General features: G+C 51.0%; 4 protein-coding genes across 4 annotated transcripts; 1 reads left to right on the forward strand and 3 right to left on the reverse strand.

Moving 5' to 3' along the window:
* Positions 1-127: 127 nt before the first annotated feature.
* On the reverse strand, positions 128-2502 carry AtWU_10872 (phosphate-sensing transcription factor PHO4; the record flags this gene model as incomplete). The annotated part of the gene is made up of 3 exons (XM_035505974.1): positions 128-675; positions 783-1836; positions 1906-2502. The coding sequence occupies 3 exons, from the start codon at positions 2500-2502 to the stop codon at positions 128-130; spliced, it is 2199 nt and encodes a 732-aa protein (XP_035361867.1).
* Positions 2503-6788: 4286 nt separating this feature from the next.
* AtWU_10873 (uncharacterized protein) lies at positions 6789-9099 on the forward strand (the record flags this gene model as incomplete). The annotated part of the gene is made up of 3 exons (XM_035505975.1): positions 6789-7527; positions 7598-8056; positions 8120-9099. The coding sequence occupies 3 exons, from the start codon at positions 6789-6791 to the stop codon at positions 9097-9099; spliced, it is 2178 nt and encodes a 725-aa protein (XP_035361868.1).
* Positions 9100-10676: 1577 nt separating this feature from the next.
* hsp90 (chaperone Hsp90) lies at positions 10677-12884 on the reverse strand (the record flags this gene model as incomplete). The annotated part of the gene is made up of 2 exons (XM_035505976.1): positions 10677-12524; positions 12624-12884. 2 exons carry the CDS (start codon positions 12882-12884, stop codon positions 10677-10679), a joined length of 2109 nt encoding a protein of 702 aa, XP_035361869.1.
* A 2200-nt stretch (positions 12885-15084) lies between these two features.
* AtWU_10875 (NTF2 and RRM domain protein) lies at positions 15085-16826 on the reverse strand (the record flags this gene model as incomplete). The annotated part of the gene is made up of 3 exons (XM_035505977.1): positions 15085-15378; positions 15441-16427; positions 16509-16826. The coding sequence occupies 3 exons, from the start codon at positions 16824-16826 to the stop codon at positions 15085-15087; spliced, it is 1599 nt and encodes a 532-aa protein (XP_035361870.1).
* Positions 16827-18445: the final 1619 nt, after the last annotated feature.

An 18445-nucleotide genomic window follows, 5' to 3' on the forward strand; every position in this document is an offset into this window, starting at 1 on the left:
CAGTAAAACACCGGTCTATACTTTTGCTCAAATCCACGCTCGTAACACATATCACATCATAGTGATCTTTAGGCAAGGGTCAGTCCAGCTCGGGAATCAACTCGACTACGAGGTTTCAATCGTAGCCCTATGGAGAGGGGCCTATCTCGACACTGGTGGCTGCCGATTCCGTATCAACGGCATTTGCTTCTTTCCCGTTTTCAGGGTTCGTCGTGTTGTCATCACGCTTTGCCGGCCCCTTTCCTTCCCCCAGGCGCTCTTCAGCGGCTGCTAATTTGCCCTTTGTTTCTTCCAGTTCCTGTTGTAATGCTTTGATATAATCAATAGCCATCTCCACAGTGCTGGCCTTGCTGATAGGTTGGTTTCCAGCCTTTTCCTTCTCCTTCTCCTTCTCCTTCTCTTTTTCCCCTCCCTTGGCGTTGCAGATTGCAGCTTCTTTAGCATGCTTTATCTGAACGAATGATGCCGGGATAAGGGTCTCAATCTCTTTGAGCGCATTGTTGATGCGATTCCTCCGTCCCTGTTCTGCGAGTTTATGATTTGTCCGCTTTGAGCTCAGATTCTCGGCCAAGGTTTCAGGGTAGGAGACGCCAGGCAAAAGAGTGCCATCTAGGATATGCTGATAGTTCGACTTTGACGCAAGGTACAGGGCTGAAGTTTCGCTTGTAATCCCTCCTAGACAACACTGGTTAGCTTGATACGCCGCAAAAGGTGCCCAGGAGCAACTCTCCAGTCGATCAAAGACTGCCGGGCAAGGCGCAGACTGCGTAGAAAGCACTTACCATCACCGCGCACCAATGGTTGTATACTGGGGCTTATCTTGGGACGTAGATTAGGGCTAGGCTGAGACGAGCTGAGACTCTGCCGCTTTCGGCCTAGAGGCCCTAATTTCGGAGTATCAGACTTCTTGGGCACCGGTCCGCTAGGGGAGGGCATGGCCAAAGAACGGGGGCTGGGTGCGATAGAATTGGAAGGTCTGTTGACCACTGGGGCAGACTTGGGCTCCATGGCAGGGGTAGCGCTTCCTGGCGTAGTAGTTGAAGAGGTCGAGTCCGCCCGTACCGTGGTGTCAATGCGGCTCACTGGAGGTCTCGAGACTGATCCATATGAGGTAGCTGATTCTGGAAGGACAACATCTTCCATAATATCGTCATGTGGCTCAGAGGGAGCAGGCCTGGACACAGTTGCCATCGGACCAGTAGAGGCGTTGCTGTGTGGGGACTGTTGGATGCGCATCAGCAAAGCCGGGGTTGCGGGTTCATTGGCTTGCGACACCTGAGTAGTCTGGGGGGCAATCGCGGGAGACTTGCGGGACGGAGGAAGAGCAGGTGGCGGCATCAATGGTTCAGATAGAGGCTCTGGAGAGACGGAATCCTGCCCAGAGCTCTCGTTACTCCCGTAGCGGAGACCACTACCACCGGAGCTGCGCGATTTGCTACTTCCCTGGTCCTGGCTTAGACTATTCAAGACCTCATCCGAGTTGATGTTCAAAAGTGATTTTTTCCGTGCCTGGGGCCGAACTGAAGGCGATTGTTGCTTTTTAGCGCGAGCGGAGAAGGACTTGGTGTTTGAAGGCTGGCGCCGATGTTTCCGCATCAGACCCGGCGAGGAGGGGGCTGACGACATTGGGAGTGCATTATCGGCTGGGGAGGGCACGAATCCAATTTCAGAGATTTGGCCGGTGTGGAAGGGGTAACCAGTGGGATTGGAAGTGTGAGCTTCGAGAGCCGGCGAGGTGAGAGGGGTGAAGTACTCTCCAGGGATGGTGTATTCAGGGAAGCGGAATTGACTTTCCAATGGGGTCATGGCAGGTGAGACCAGGGGGGTGTAAAGGGCCTGCGAAGAGCGGGTGCATGCATTAGATCATGCAGGCTAAACTCCAGATCTTGAATGGACCATGCTTACCTGTTCGTCATTCATTCGAGTGAACCGCTCGTACATCTCATGACCGTCATCAGTCCGGTGAGAGTGCGTAGCGGCACTTCCCTGGAGCTCGATACTGTTAGGGGTGGGTGGTATCACAGTCTGACCATGAGGAACGTAAGCCTGTGTCGTCGGGTGCGAGTGGTGGGACATCTGGTGTGACTGTTCCTGCATCGGTTGGTGCTGCTGTTGAGGGTGAAAGTACTGGGGCTGCGGGGGCTTGTGCGCGTAGAATGCCGGGGTGACTGGGGCATTCGAGTATGACGAGGGATGCGGCTGGACCTGCTGCCCATGGTTGGAGAGGTCGAGAGAGAAATCATTGTTCATGAGGTGGGCGTACGACGGCGACTGGGTGGTAACAGTATCGGTATCCATGCGGACCAATTGCTCCTGCGCAGGTGCTGTTGTGGCGGGCATCGACATGGAGGCCGGGTGGGCAAGAGGCCGGGAAGCGTGAGGGTCACTTGGCCCATGCCCCTCCACATCAGGGAACTGCATGCCAAACTCGAGGAAGTTGGAGAATTCGTCATCGCCCGGGTTGGTCATATCTGACCAGGCTAGAGGATGCTCTTGCTCCATGACGAGGAATGCCGCCTTCCGAATAGTAACAACAGGTTCAGAGGAGGAGAATGGAAGACAAGATGCTGGACCTGACCGATCGGAAGTGGGATTTTAGGGTGCGGGCGAAGTGAGGGCCAATCGTGCCGGAGAAAAGGGAAGGCAAAGTCAAAAGCAAACCCGGTAGGCTAGGAACGAATGATTTTCGGGACCGCGGCGCAAAAGAGAGGAAGGGAATAACAGGGCGGGAGAGCAAAAAGCTCAACAAGAATTGCTGGGCATGGCGAGAGCGGTGACGATAGTAAAGAAGAAGAGGAGGTGATGGTGATGATGGTAGGTAATGGTAAGGCTCAAGCCCAAGTAGACGTAGTATGAGGGAAGTACGAAGGAGAAGAGGTAGAGAGAGAGAAGGAAGGAAACGGTAGAGGAAGCAGAAGGAGAGGGTACCGGCGGTGGTGGAGGGGGCCACGGAAGGAAGACAGAGAGCACAGGCAGGATACAGAACAAAATTAATTGAGGAACTAGACTCAAGAGAGTAAGTGAAAATCAAGAGATTAATCCTGCCGTAGTCGAGAATTAATATTTTTTTTAATTGTTGACAATATAGCGAAGCAGCAGAAATGGGTGTACCATTCATTCAAGCCATGGTGGAAGGTTAATTAGCGGACAGAGGGCGGGGGGGGGGCAACAGCGGCGCAGGAGATTCGTAGAGAGTGGACTTTAGTTAGTTCATGGTGAGTGAGTCGATTACCGGGGGGAGGGTGGAATAATTGTGGATAATCCTCGGAGTCCCTAAAACGCTAAAGGTTAAGTTCGACGGCTTTTACAGACACAATCTGGTCCGGAGGTGCCAGTCCGGAGAAGAGGAGAGGAGAAGACGAGGAGAAAGAGGATCCCCGGCAGTGCAGCTTTCGACCGGAGAATTGGAAGGGAAATGAATGAAGGGACTAGACCAACTTGGGTCGGTCTTGCCTAGGCAAGTAGGTATGGTCGCTCTGGTACCTTGGTATTGTATCACCATAACCAATACCTTACTAGTGGAATCTTATCTGTCCAATGATACTAGAATTATTGCTTGTCTTCCATTGGGTCTGCAGAGGCCATCTTTGCCCGTTTGGGACAAGCCCCATCACAGAGCCTGAGTTGATGACAATCGGCTGGATTCGATCTAGCGCTTGGACTGCCAGCCTGTCTCTGTCTTAGGGTACCTGGGAGTAAAAACGGGAAAAAGGACACACCGAATCCCAAGGGTTGCTCGGTAGACCCAAACCAAGAAATAACCCATGCTTGTTCCTTCGGGTCGTTCAGCTGAAAAGGAAAGCCGCCTCGAGGCTCTCGGCTGGTAAATCCAGGTATGGGAGCAATTACTACTACTGAGCACAGCCCTCCGCACAATTAAATCTTGTTATACGCACCCACAATTCCCCAACGATATAAATTGTCGGCGTGGGATATTTGCGCACATATCACGGCCGGTCAATAAACATCTAAATAATAGTGTGGAGCTTCGTGCTGCGGATAATAACGGTCCGGATCTAGAGAACAGTAGATGATACTACCTAGGTTAGTAGTGCTTGTGTAGATATTGACTTTTAGCAGTTGTCCTGTGTGGCAGATTTCCTGCAGCGTGCAGCGAATCTCCTGCTCTTCGTCTACGCTTCCCTTCTTCTTCGATGCAATCGTAGCAATTTGGTTTTGTGACGATATAGCACGAATAAAAACAACAATAGCAGGGACAGATCATGGCCACGGCCCAGAATCTCTGCAGGGGTGGGAATGTGACAAATCAGCTCTCAAGAAGACAGCCTGTCTCCCAGCTCTGCCATCCACGGAGGGCTCCATCCCGGGGGGGCCCCCCCTCCAAACACAAAGTACTTCACTAGTTACTTACAGCAGATGGTCTACTACGTACTCTGGTAGTGTGAGTGGGTAACATTACTAGGCCCCACCTAATGGCGACAGAGGCAGGGGTCAGAATGGAGCCCTTCGGAGAGGGTAACTTTAAGCTAAACTAACAGCACGATTTGACTCCTTCAACGACTGGCTGCCGGGTTAATTCTCCCCTGCCTTTCAACTTTGCTTCTTTTTAGTGGTTGGCGTTGCTCACGGCCTAGTAGAAGTAGTACTATTGTGTGCAGGTACTAAGTATAATATCCGCCTAGTAAGCCGGTCACAACCAGTTTCTTTCGAATTCTAGGAGAATATGGCCTGAGCTCTGCATGCTCATCTATAGTTGAGGAACTTGAGTCAAGGTCATCGCTTCGGCTACGTGAACTGATCGATGATCATGATCTCAAATACTGAAGAACATGGGAAAGGACGCCGCCCATGCTCGTATGATGACCCTGGTTACTTGGGGTCCATGCAAGCCTTTCGGAAGGCACTGGCATGAAGAGCGCCCCGGATGTTCCCGTATCGATTTCTTTTCCTCTTTTTTGTTCGTTACATTGCACCCCTACCCCTAGAACACACCAACGCTAAACCACCTTTTTATTCTCTCTCGATACAGGCAGATGTCACGGACAAATCTGATACCTTCATATACCCCCGAGTGGGTACTTAAGTAGTGAGTGGGTAGATATACTTCTATCTAGTTCGCCGTCTCGAGCTGCCAAGGAATGCTCACATTATCACCTACCTCGTACGGAGTCCAGCAGCAGGATGAAGCTGGATCAATTCCCAACTGGCCTCCGCGGGCTTATTGCGAACGAAGCTACTAGACATAGCTTCTGCCACTTTAAGCACCCTAGTCGGTCAACAGGACTAGCAGGAAGCGGGTGGGCGTCCGGGCTGCCGCCTAAGACCACGCAAGTCTGGCCAGTAGTGCGCCGGCTCGATATTACGTCGTCGAATCATGGAATCATGGTCTGACAACCTTTGGCGAGCTGTTGGCCATGCTCGGTTCACCTAGCGGTTTCGCAGGGTGGCGTTGAACTAAGTAAGGCTAGGCTAGCCTGCAGCCGAAGCATCTAGTAATCTCTAGGTGCAGATTTGAAGCTAGTGCAAGCCGATGCGGAAATCTTTTGAAACATTTGGCGACATTAATCTCAGCTAACGAGTTAATTAGTCGTATCTGTTATTTCACCCCATTAGCTACTTTGGTGGAAATACCATACTCGAATCCCTGTCAAATAAGTAACACCTAGGCAGGAATCAACTGATGGTGCAACAAAGGGGCCTGGATTGCCTGTTACTGTGTGGACGGCATGGAAAGACTAGTGGAGAGAGAGGCTACCATGTTCTCCGTAATGGCATCGAGAAAAAGAGAGGGAGGAGCGGGCTATTTTGTTTCTTTCGTGCTACTTAGCTTCGCCCTTAGCTCACCATCAATCAGACACGGGCAAGCTAGTGCCATTGAAGGGCGTTGCTCACGCGATCAACTTGGCGGTGGATGACGTTTAAGTTCTCACAGCTGGTTCAATTTGAAAGAGGGATCAGATCAGCCATGACCACGAGGGTATGGAGGCACTGGATCATCGCGATTGGAGGGTGCTGGGAAGGCGAAGCGTCTATTGTTGCTGCGGTGTGCGGGATGTGTACGGAGGTTCTATCGATAAAATACCGGCTCCTACGCACCAAAGAGGGTCGGCAAATCCGAGTCAGGTCATGGCTCGCAAATCCCGACATACTTGAGATAATGTTTTAAGCATGTCCGTTAACCTTTTGGTTATAACCTAAGAGGCGTCCAATAAAAATTTAGTGCTCTTATTCTTTGATACGGTACTTTTTGTTGGTAACAGAAAAAAAAAAAAAAAAAAAAAAATGTAAACTGGACAGTAATCATATTAATTCTATTCATTATTTGTATGTACTCGGATAATTGCGACGCCGTTCTTCGGAATAGTTTCCGACAGCCCCGAGGACTAGTTAGTTGGACTAAGCTAAGCTACAAGTTAACTCTCTCTCGGCAGTGGACAGAGCGGGTATACACTAACACCGTATAAGTCTTTACATCTACATCTACATCCTACTCTTCTCCCTACCTTTACACCCAAAAATATAATTATATTGCCTATCTAAATAGTAACTGTATATAACTGTAATAACTGTGACTACTAAGTTCATGCCGGCATGCATGGCTTAGCTAATCAGGGTGCGGGGTATCCTCAGATGCTCCATCACGTGGCAATCACCCAATGCCTGATGATGACATAAACGCAGGCATCGATCGAACGTCGTTCCTTCGAGATGGAATGCGTGTCTTCCTGTTTCCTCAACTACAAACACGGACTGCGTATTATTCGATGTCTGGCCACCGCAAGGTCTCTATTGAGTTGCCGCTGTAACTTCTGCTTCTTTTCTCCACCATGAGACCTCCAGTGCCAGATGTTGCGCTGCCTCGATCTCGCAAGGCCTCCATCGAGCAGCAGTGGATCGACCCCCGCAGTGCCGCCCCCGCGACCTTCTTTCTGTCCCGCAATCACGGTCTCGACCACGATGATGACCTCTCCTCAGACGAGCCCGATGCATCCAGGACGAGTATGTATGGCGTACAGAGCCTTGAAGAAAGTATCCTTCAGACTAGTCAGCCTGCGTCCGTGTCCCAGTCAGACCAGATAGTCGGTAGTAATCCTGCCGGAGTGGAACCGACTTCCACAGCATCTCAATTTCTCAACCGCGACGATAAGGAGGACGATGACGACCAGGGTTCCGGCCTCAACCGCCGCAGGTCAACGCTCAAGCCCCTTGATACTCTTCATTCCAACAGACTTGACGCTTCTATTACCTCCGACCTGATCTCTCCCCGGCCCTTCACCCCCTTGAATCTCAGCAACCCGGACGACCCTTCATCTCTCCCTAGCAGTCCCAAATCTACTTCGAACCAATCTATGCGCCATCTAGATGAGATCTCTATCACAGATGATTTGAGTAGTCAGGCGGTTGCCTCCGGAGACGAGGACAATGATTCTCGATCTGTCCACAACCCAGACCACGATAGCACATCCCAGTTCATCATGCCAAGCATCAAGATGCCTAGTCGGAGACCGTTCACATCTCGTGGGAAGTCACTTGGAAGGTTTAAAATACTCGTTGCGGGCGATTCTGGTGAGCCCTTTTTATCTTCAATCTTGTAGTGTCTGCGATCCTGCAGAGTGCGTGCTGACCGATGCTCCAGGCTCTGGGAAATCATCCCTCATTAGGTCGATCGTCCAGGCTTGCGAAGACATTGTACATGTAGATGACTTTCCACCCACCGATGCCTTGACACCGTCACGGACTTCTCTTACGACGATTCAACTTTCTCAAGCCCATCGACTACCGTTGTCAGCTACATCAGAAATCTACGCCAGCACCAAGCCCTACCCATCTTGGTGGTCAGATTTGGAAGATTCACGCGTGCTGCGCCGTAGGAGAAGTACAGGTGATGTGGTCTTAGAGCGAAATATTTGCTTCGTTGATACCCCTGCAACCTCGCTGAGTCGCATCGGACAAGTGGATGCCATCATACAATACATACGTCAACAACTATCCCGCGCAACAACAGCTATTGATTCCTGCGATCACGACTTCCAAAATTTGCTCGCAGGGCAGGGTGGCACCCAAGTTGATGCCGTACTTTATCTCGTTTCTGGTGGTATGTAGTCCGAGCTTTTGGTTAGTTCACTCCCGTTGATGATACGAGCTCACCTTCCATCAGACACCTTTGCGGCAGACATGGAATGCATCAACACGCTATGCGAATGGACCAATGTCATTCCTCTAATATCCAAGGCTGACTTGTTGGCTCCTGAGCAGATCTCTGCAATTAAGTCGGGGTTCCACAAGCATACACAAGCCACTCCGGCCAAGCCCTTCCTTTTTGGAAACGCAGGTCTTGGAGCAGATGATTTTGACGGACAATTGCCTTTTGCGGTATCATCGGCAAAAACCAATGATGACGATGTTATGGATGCCAGTACTTTGATGAGCCCTGACTATGTCCAACCCCTGGTGCCCTCTGAATTGACCTTGCTGGTCCAGAGGTTGTTCGACGCCGAGAATATGACTTGGATGCGGCACTCAGCTGCAAAGAAACTAGCCCAACAGCAACGAGCACATCTCTGGCAACGCCCGAATCGCCCCCAACCTAGTACACAACCATTTTACCATGGCTCAAGCCGGGGTTCTCCCAGCTACACTATGGCTCGGATAGCAGATCACACGCGACAGGAGGAGAAAATGGCCCGTTTGCAGTTGGCAAAGTGGGCATCTGAGTTGCAACAAAGCCTTAAAAACGAACGCGAGAGATACGCTGCCATGGCCAGGGGTGAGCGTGCCGTCTGGCTCACAGAACGGTTAGGCGAGTGCGTAGTCGACGGGTCTTTGGTCCCCATTACACAAACGCCAGGCTTTTGCGGACTCCGTGCTCCTTTGGAGAAAGCAAGCGGGGGCAGTCTACTTGTTCGAGCACAAAGTGGGCAGAATGTGGAATATCACCTTGCCCGAATTCGCCCGCAAGACCCTCTGGGACTTGTTTGGTTGTCCGAGGACCTTAAGCGGCGGGGCTGGGCCATTGTTCAGATTGTGGGCTCCTTTGGAGTTGTCGGGGGGCTGGCTCTTTGGCTTGCCAAAGCATGGGGACTATCCTCGCGCAGTCTGTCTGAATGGCACTTTGACTGGTGCGGATCGACTGATTGAGTGAACCAGCCTTACTCATTAGGGTGGGCACTTTCTTCTTGTATCCACCTACTCTCCCTTTCTACTCTACTATTTCCCATGATCCCCTCTTCAATCAGCTACGAGAGCGGCGAGACACATAAGTTCTTGGGGCAACAGGCGTCAACTGGATTGACTCGCATGCAAGCAAACCCCGGCGATACCACAGACAAGTTTCTACTTTCCACCTATTTCCTCTCTCTCTCGTTTCCTCACCCCATTCCATCCACCCATACTCCTTTCTGGCGCTTTCCCATTGCATACAACTTCCCCTCGAGTCACATTTAATGAAGATATGTGCACAATGTACTCATGAACCACAACACAAGTCACCGGGGAGGCCAGGTGTTCAGTCCCTTCATCCGTGTACCTCCCTTGATCAAATTCCCTTAAGGTAGCTTACAGTCAATCGACTCGTAATATGGACAAACCAGGAAGTTTCCATTATTCCTAGGATTGCAGAAGTAGACACACATACATAACTTTTGAAGTATAATTTACTAGTGATCTAGCTGGATTAACTCCAACAAGAAAATCACTCACAGGTCCAATTACTACCAGCAATAACTAACTACAAACTACATATATCTACATGGAAATAATGAATACATATATCTAACCATCTCGTATCCCTCCCTACTTTAATCATGATTATATTTATAGTACTAGTACTTATTAGTAAGTTCAGTCCCTCTCATTCTCCCCTCCCCCCTCCCCCCAATATAAGAATAAATCCATATTTCATACAAAAGTTAAGGTCATGTATATATAGTACGTATGTGCATGTACCCACTACTCACTGTGTAGTATGTATGTATGGCTTTCTACCACTACTATTTAGTTAGTATTTCTAAAGAATACTACTACCATCACTGAAATACCGGGCAACTAATAGTACTTACTGTTCGTGTAGTACTGTCGATATATACCAACTAACTAACTAACCAAATAGCAATTTTGGTGAAAGTCGACAGACAGCATATTGACCTGACCCTGACTGGGCTGACGTTCTCCTGGTTCATGGTGCTGCTCATATATGTATGCTATAGATAACTGTAGCGAGCATAAGAGCATTACCTAGGGATTAATGAATGAAGATGACCAGTGACTTCATGAATCGATCATCATGTATGTAGGTAGATATGCCATTTGGGAAGGGTTACCAGGAAACAATAACTACAGTGATAGATATTACTGCCATATTATACTACGACCTATGTTGAGAGCATCAAGTTGAACAGAGAAAGCTTTTATTCTCGAGATAAATCTACCGTACTAATACCACAAGCGGATCAGACGGAATGTATTTAGGTTGGGGGTAATAAACGCTCAAAACGCCGAAAAAAAAGGTAGAATTCGTGATTCAGTAATAAAAAAAGAAAAAGGATCAAAGGAAAACCATCCTTTGCCGTTCCGATTAATAACGCAATATCGTTCAGTGAATATTAGATCCCTGATGCAAATACCGCTGGAACAGTTTCCGGGTCATCAAAAAAAATCAGTTACATCTCATTTCCATTTTGCTCGAAAAGAAGATCGTGACATCATGCGGTCAACATTTAGTCAACCTCCTCCATGGAGCTCTCGGCAGCAGCGGCGGCAGGGGCAGCCTCCTCAGCAGCCTTCTCCTCGGTGGTCTCAGCCTCCTCGTCAATGTTCAGACCAAGGGAGACGAGCTTGTGGATACGCTCAGCGAAGCTGGCGGGCTCCTCAATGGTGAAACCGGAGACCAGGAGAGAGGTCTCGAAGAGCAGCTGAGTGATGGACTTGACGGTGCGGTCACCCTCGCCATCGGCCTCAACCTTCTTGCGGAGCTCCTTGATGATAGAGGACTTGGGAGAGATCTCGAAAGTCTTCTTGGAGGACATGTAAGAGCTCATGGAGGTGTCACGGAGGGCCTGGGCCTTCATGATACGCTCCATGTTAGCGGACCAACCGAACTGGCCGGTACGGATGGCGCAAGGAGAGCCAACGAGCTTGTGGGAGACAACGACCTTCTCGACCTTGTCGCCGAGGATGTTCTTGAGGCTCTTGGCAAGACCCTCGAACTCCTTCTCCTCCTTCTCGCGCTCGGCCTTCTCCTCCTCGGACTCCTCAAGCTCGAAGTCCTTGGTGATGTCGACCAGCTTCTTGCCATCGAACTCCTTCAGCTGAGTGAAAGCGTACTCGTCAATGGGGTCAACCAGGAACAGAACCTCGAAGTTCTTCTGCTTGAGGCTGTCGAGGAAGGGAGACTTGGCAACAGCCTTGATGGACTCGCCGGTGATGTAGTAGATCTGCTTCTGGTGCTCGGGCATACGGGTGACGTAGTCGGCAAGGGAAGTGGCCTCATCACCAGACTTGGTGGACTGGTAGCGGAGGAGCTTGGCCAGAGTGGGGCGGTTCTGGGCGTCCTCGTGGATACCGAGCTTGATGTTCTTGCTGAAAGCAGAGTAGAACTTGTCGAACTGCTCGCGGTCCTCAGCGATCTCGGTGAAGAGCTCAAGAGTCTTCTTGACGATGTTCTTCTTGATGACCTTCATGATCTTGTTCTGCTGGAGAGTCTCACGGGACAGGTTGAGAGGAAGGTCCTCAGAGTCGACAACACCCTTGACGAAGCTGAGCCACTCGGGGATGAGGTCAGTGGCGTCATCAGTGATGAAGACACGGCGGACGTAGAGCTTGATGTTGTTCTTGGTCTTCTTAGACTCGAACAGGTCGAAGGGAGCACGCTTGGGGACGTAGAGGATGGCACGGAACTCGAGCTGACCCTCGACGGAGAAGTGCTTGACGGCCAAGTGGTCCTCCCAGTCGTTGGAGAGGGACTTGTAGAAGGCAGCGTACTCCTCCTGGGTGATGTCGGCGGGGTTACGAGTCCAGATGGGCTTGGTCTTGTTAAGCTCCTCCTCCTCGATCTTGCTCTCCTTGACGGTCTTGGTCTTCTTCTCCTTCTTCTCCTCCTCCTCATCGACCTCCTCGATCTTGGGCTTCTTCTCGTCACCCTCTTCCTCCTCCTTGGTCTCAGCCTCCTCATCGGGGACCTCCTTCTCGGTCTCCTTCAGGACGTGGAGGTAGATGGGGTAGGAGATGAACTCGGAGTGCTTGCGGACAACCTCCTTGACACGGCTCTCGTTGAGGTAGTCGGTCTGCTCATCCTTCAGGTGAAGGATGATCTTGGTACCACGGCCAAGCTGCTCACCCTCGGTGTCCTGGGTGAGGGTGAAAGTACCACCGGCAGCGGACTCCCAGATGTACTGCTCGTCATCGTTGTGCTTGGAGATGACGGTGACACGGTCGGCCACAAGGTAGGCAGAGTAGAAACCAACACCGAACTGACCGATCATGGAGATATCAGCACCAGCGGAGAGAGCCTCCATGAACTGCTTGGTACCAGAGCGAGCAATGGTACCGAGGTTGTTGATGAGGTCCTAAAAGAAAGTCTACAGTCAGAATTCGCTCTAAACTTGGAACGTCTACTGCTCAATGGCAGAGGAAAGAGCGGGGAGTGATTGATGGAAAGAACTTACAGCCTTGGTCATACCGATACCGGTATCACGGATGGTGAGGGTCTTGGCCTCAGCGTTGGGGATCAGGTCGATGCGGAGATCCTTGCCCGAGTCGAGCTTGGAGGGGTCGGACAGGGACTCATAGCGGATCTTGTCCAGAGCATCGGAGGCGTTAGAGATCAGCTCACGCAGGAAAATCTCCTTGTTGGAGTAGACAGTGTTGATGATGAGGGAGAGGAGCTGAGAGATCTCAGCCTGGAACTCGAAAGTCTCGGCAGACATGGTGGCGGTAGGAGGAGAGAGACTGGTTTCTGAAGGAGGGGTAGGGATGTCAGTAAAAAGAAGGGAGGAAGCGGAAGAGGAAGCGAAATGACAAGCTCCTCCAGATGATTCTGAAGTGGAGAAAGAGAGAAGTGGGTTGAAAACGGAAGGGGAATTGGAAGAGTCTTTATATTTGTTGACAAAGAGGGAAGGAAGGCAAGAAAAGGGCAGAAATTTCTAGAAATTCTGTCTTGCCTCCCGCTCTGAGCCAAGTTTGCACGCAAACGATAGTGGCTGAGTCAGAGCTTCAAGGTGGGGAGAGGGAGGGATAGTATAACTAGTACTGACCTAAAACGGATGGAAAGGTGGGAGGTAGTTATGAAAGGGTTAATGGGAGGATTGAATCACGGATCACAAAATGGGAGGAAAGGAGATGAAGAACTGCCCACAAGGTGACAGAAAGAAAAGGGAGATGGAGAGAGGGAGGGAAGAGTGATTAAAGAGTTAGGATGGAGAGAGGAAGAGAAGAATGAGAAAAAATAGCTGGTGAACCGAAGGGAACAGGCGACGGGGCGGGACCTTAATGTTCTTTGGGCGGACCGTCACAAAATTTCAGTGCGGCGTTTCTACGGCGATCCAGCAACTTCCACCGATTCCATGCTGCTCCTCCAGCTACTGTTCGACACTCCCAAGCTTCCCCCCCAGGATGTTCCAGCGCCTTCCAGCTGCGGGATCTAGATGCTTCTGCCCACAGCGTGCCAGGCACTAACCAGCCCTGTTTCTCCCCTTTGCTCGGCATCTGCCACCCCCCTACTGGTTGGGGGGTTCAGTGGTTATGCTCCATTGAGTAACTTATCTAGTATAGATATGCTTGGGGGGAACTTCCCCAGATGTCTTCCTGCTTCTTTTTGCTGGCGATAACTTCCGGGGGGCGATCTGGCTGCCTGAGGCCCACTATCTAGAACGTTCCGCTCTTTCTTCCTCCCTCTTCCCTTCCCCTCCATTCCCCCATTCCCAGCCAATCCCGAGCTGCTATCACTCTGACCGCTTTGTGTGCTTTCATAGTAACCAATGTTACCACGGCTACCATCAATTACTACTACATACAGTACTTCACTGTATGTGTCACTTCAGTTCAGGCAAGCCCTCTGGAAGTACTCTGTACCCACATGGTAGTTGACCTGAAGAAATAACCATTCACTACATGAGCCATTGACTCAATTCCCCAACTGGACCCTCAAACCTTGCTTGCTGTGTCTCTACCCTACTTGCGCCAGCTGGGGACCTTGATCACCCTTTATCGCACCTTGATTACAGTCATTTCACTACATACAGGGCGTCAAGTCATTAGCGAGATTTTTGTGTTTGATTGTTTTCTGTAGATGTCTTCAATCTTTTTTTCTTGTATCTGTATTGCTCCATTGTGGTTGCACAATTAGCAACAACAATCATCCTGAGCCAACACCGCCCGCTACCCACCGCCCTGTAGCCCTTGAACCCCCCGGGGGAGCTAGCCCCCAAGGACAGTACGGCACACAAATGAGAGAGACGTAATAATGAAGAAACATTCCAGCAAGAAGCCATCCATTTACACTCCTCAAAACATGACGAGGCCGCAAATAAGAAACAATGAACCAGAAGCCAGGGAAAGAAGTGTAACTAAGCAGGAGCCAGGACTAAGAAGCCAGAGATGGACTGCGACGGTCGTCAACATGGTAGGAGAGAAAGAAAAAAACAATGATAATGGGAGGTCAAAAGCCACCAGAGATCAGAGATGAAAGAAATATGGGCATTCAGCTCGCTATGCTAAGAAGATAAGGAGCCATCAAAGAGGTTAGAGAAAATAAAGAGGTCATGGCAACACAGGAAGAGGAAACCAAAGTCATGATGACGACCAAGCAAAGCCCAGTGAGAAGATGATAAGAAAACTTTTCCAACCGCTAATATGCACTGTGACAAGAGGGCCACATAACACATGTCATTATCAAGTAAAGGGGGAGAGTAATACATGTCCTGGATCGCCGTGAGCATCTAAACCCGTATACCGTCTCAAGCCAGGAGGAAGGGCTAGGAATCATATAAGGCTTTGTAAAGGGGGGAAAGAAAAAAGGAAAGAATGGGATTAGAACGAAGCGGTCAAGGTCCACTGAAATGACCACCGCTTACGTTCGCTCGTCGTTCTTCGTTAGACGTCAAGAGGTACTTTTGTTTGTAAAGGTGCTTAAGCAGCCTGGGCCTGGTTGCGACCCTTGGCGTTGACGTTGCCGCCACGGCCACGGGGGGCAAAGCCTCCGCGACCCTCGCGCTGGAAGCCTCCCCGGCCCTGGCTGCCCGCACGGTCACCACGACCACGACCGGCGCCACCGCGGCCCGCACCGTAGCTACCGTTACCGAAGGCATTGGTACGAGGGCGACGCTCCTCCACGTAGATCTGCTCAGATCCAATCTGGTGGGGGTTGGCAGCGACAGCGGCAGCATAGCCCGCGGCATCACTGAATTCGACAAAGGCGCAGTTCTACGCAAGGTTAGCCTTTCCTTCTCTGTTCTGGATTACGGGTGGGTTAAGAGGTGACATACCTTAGCACGGCTCACATCGAAGTGCTTCAGCTTGCCAAAGCGAGACAGGGTCTGCTTGAGCAAGCTCGCATCAACCTTCTCGGTGACGTTCTTGATGTAAGCGAGAACATTCTCCTCACCCGCACGGGACTGGGTCTTCTTGTGATCATGGCCCGCAGTCTGCCAGCCAGAACCATCAGTCGAGGAAGGTTGGCTGGACGCGGCTTCGGGGGCGGCAGCGGCCGCGGGAGCAGGAGCAGCGGCGGGGGCGGGGGCGGGAGCCGTGGGCTGAGCAGAGCTGGCAGCGGGAGCAGGCTTCACCGAAGCGACGGGAACAGCGGGAACAACAGGGGCCGAGGCACCGGACTTGGAGGCGATGTTGGCCCAAGTCTTAGGGACCGCCCTGGCGGGAGCACTCTCCTTGACCGGAGCAGGAGCTTCCTTCTGCTCGGGCACAGGGGTGGGCTCAGGAGTGGCGGGCTTCTCAGCCTTGGGGGCCTCAGTCTCAACCGGGGCAGCAGCTTCCGGGGCAGCTTCGACAGGGGTTTCCTCAGCCGCGGTTCCATTGGTCTGGGGAGCTTCCTCCTGGGCAGGCTTGGCCTCAGCAGTCTGCTCGGCCTCCTCGAGCTTCTCGTCGACCTTAGCCGCGGCAGGCTCACTGTCTACCTGGGCCTTCTCGGGCTCCGGGACAGTCTCAGCTGCAGGCTGTGCAGGCTCTTCAGCAGCCGGCTCCTCAACCGGGGCAGCAGGGGCAGCAGGAGCAGCTTCTTCTTGCTCAATCTCCTCCTCATCGACAAGGTACCGGAAGATGTCGTTGAGGACATAGTAACCGTTGGGCTGTTCGGCCAGCACGAAAGTCTGCACAAACTTGCGGGAAGGCTCGGACCGGTTCGAGATCTCTCCAATGACAGAAATCAGGATGTTATCGAATGAGGCCTGAGAGTCGACGTTCAAGACACGGACCTTGCAGTCTTGGAAGTCAAGCTGCTTGATCTTGTCATTGATAGCCTATAATGTAACGATGATGTCAGTATATTAGACCTTACTGGACAGGAATAGATCCCATGGAGTTGAGATATCAACACGCACCTTCTGGCCCACAGCAACCTGGACGGTTTCAGCTTCGGTGCCGAAAACGAGCTGAGAACGCCGAGAGTAGAAGAGGTGAAGCTTCTCCGGACTGCGGCTCATGTTGGTGTAGTACTGCTCCACGAAGTACCAGCCAACCTCATCCTTCGAGATACCATTCTTCTGGTCATTTGCGGGGGCGTTCGAGGGAGTAGAGGAGGGCGCAGGCTGGAAGCTGGCCGCGCTGTTGACGTTTGCGGGGGCGTGGGTGAAGGTGTCGGGGTAAGCGTGTTGCGCAGGGTAGCCGCCGTTCATAGGAGCCTGGGTCGTGTCGGCCATTGTGAAATGAATGAAACTTGGAGGCTCGAGAAAAAGAAAGATAAAAGTCTAAGAGAGAAAGGCCAAGCAAAAGGATATGCTGGATAGGATGCGAGGCTTGATGCGACGAGGTAAGGGAAAAAATTCTAGTAAGAAATATTCCCCGATACTGGTATTTGTCAGTGCTTTTGAAGCTTGGACGTATATGGCCATGGCAGAGGGATCCGGGCCACGATTGCAGGTGAAAATGAAGGACTTACAACGTGAAATGTGCGAACAAATTGCTCCCCGAAGGCGCAATGAAGTGAATCAAAAAGAAAAGAAAAGGTCAATGAAAGGTAAGAAGGTGGCGCGTCGGAGTCGTCGAGGTTAATAACAGAAAGAACCTTGTGCGATTCCGGAATTGAGTGTGCGAGGGAAAAGCCCGAGGCAACAGATTCGGGAGGGAAAAAGCACGGGGACGAAGAGAGACGGAGCTTGTTTCAAGAGACAAAGAGGTGGGAGCAGATGAAAAACTGGCTGAGGATGATAATTGCAAGGAAATATGAAGAGGAAGATGGGGTGTTTGTGTATATGTGGAGGGTGAGGGGAGGTGGTAAGTAGGGTGTGTGTGTGTGGTTGAAGAGTGGTGAGGGAAGTTAAGTTTGGGGGAGTGTGGTAAGTAACAGCTAGTAGTAACAGGGTGGACGGAGAGACACGAGAGGTTGCTGAGAGCAGCAGCGCAGAGAGAGAGAGCCGACTTTGAGGTGAAGGGCCAGTCAAGCCGTTCGTTTTTGCTGGTGCAAAATCCAGCCGAACCCAGAAGTGCCCGGCGCTAGTCTTCATTGGGACATATCGCGCTTGGCCCCGAGCTCACCGCCTGCTACTTCTGGCTGATATGATTCACGGGCGCATCTCGTCGATCGACTGGACGACCGCGATCAGTGACAAAATGTGGCAGCGGTGGTGGCAATACTGGGGCGGAATAAGACCAATTACTTCAATCGATCAGATATACAGACGGTAGGACCCAAATCTACATAGAATCATGGGGCTGGCACTCAATAGTAGTACATAATTTGTAAACGAAATCGCTGTCGGATCTGTGTTGATGACGCAGTGAAACAATGCGGTAGGCCAGTCCATTTGCCATCCATGATATCAGCATGCGGTGGATTCAATCGCCCCCGAACAGACCCGTTCATTGGCGATGATGCTGGACCCTCAACCGATAGCTGTTCTACTACCATTTACGATGCACAGCCTGTAATACGAAGCACTCTTTCTTCGCCATTTCTCGTAGAATGTATCGGGGTTCAAATTCTTGCTTGTTTCCTATTTCAAAATGTAGACAATACATAGTCTAGAGAGCTGTATACAACATAGATCACTGGCAGATCTCGGATTCGTATATCCAATCATCAGCGTGCTCCTTTGTCATATAGTAAACGGAACCGACACAATACCACACCCCCTCATAAACATCACAGGATCATCCCAGTAATCAAATAAGTAGATGGCTATCAGACAGTAGATTAAGGTTGGTACACGCAGCGAAATCGCATCAAATCAAAAGTAGATAGCTGGCTCAGAAGGGGGGTATGATAGACAGGTAAAGATAAGCTTCTCATCAAGACGGGTATCGAACTCGGTCATAGAAC

The sequence above is a fragment of the Aspergillus tubingensis genome, assembly GCF_013340325.1.
Source record: "Aspergillus tubingensis WU-2223L DNA, scaffold_15, whole genome shotgun sequence".
NCBI lineage: Eukaryota > Fungi > Ascomycota > Eurotiomycetes > Eurotiales > Aspergillaceae > Aspergillus > Aspergillus tubingensis.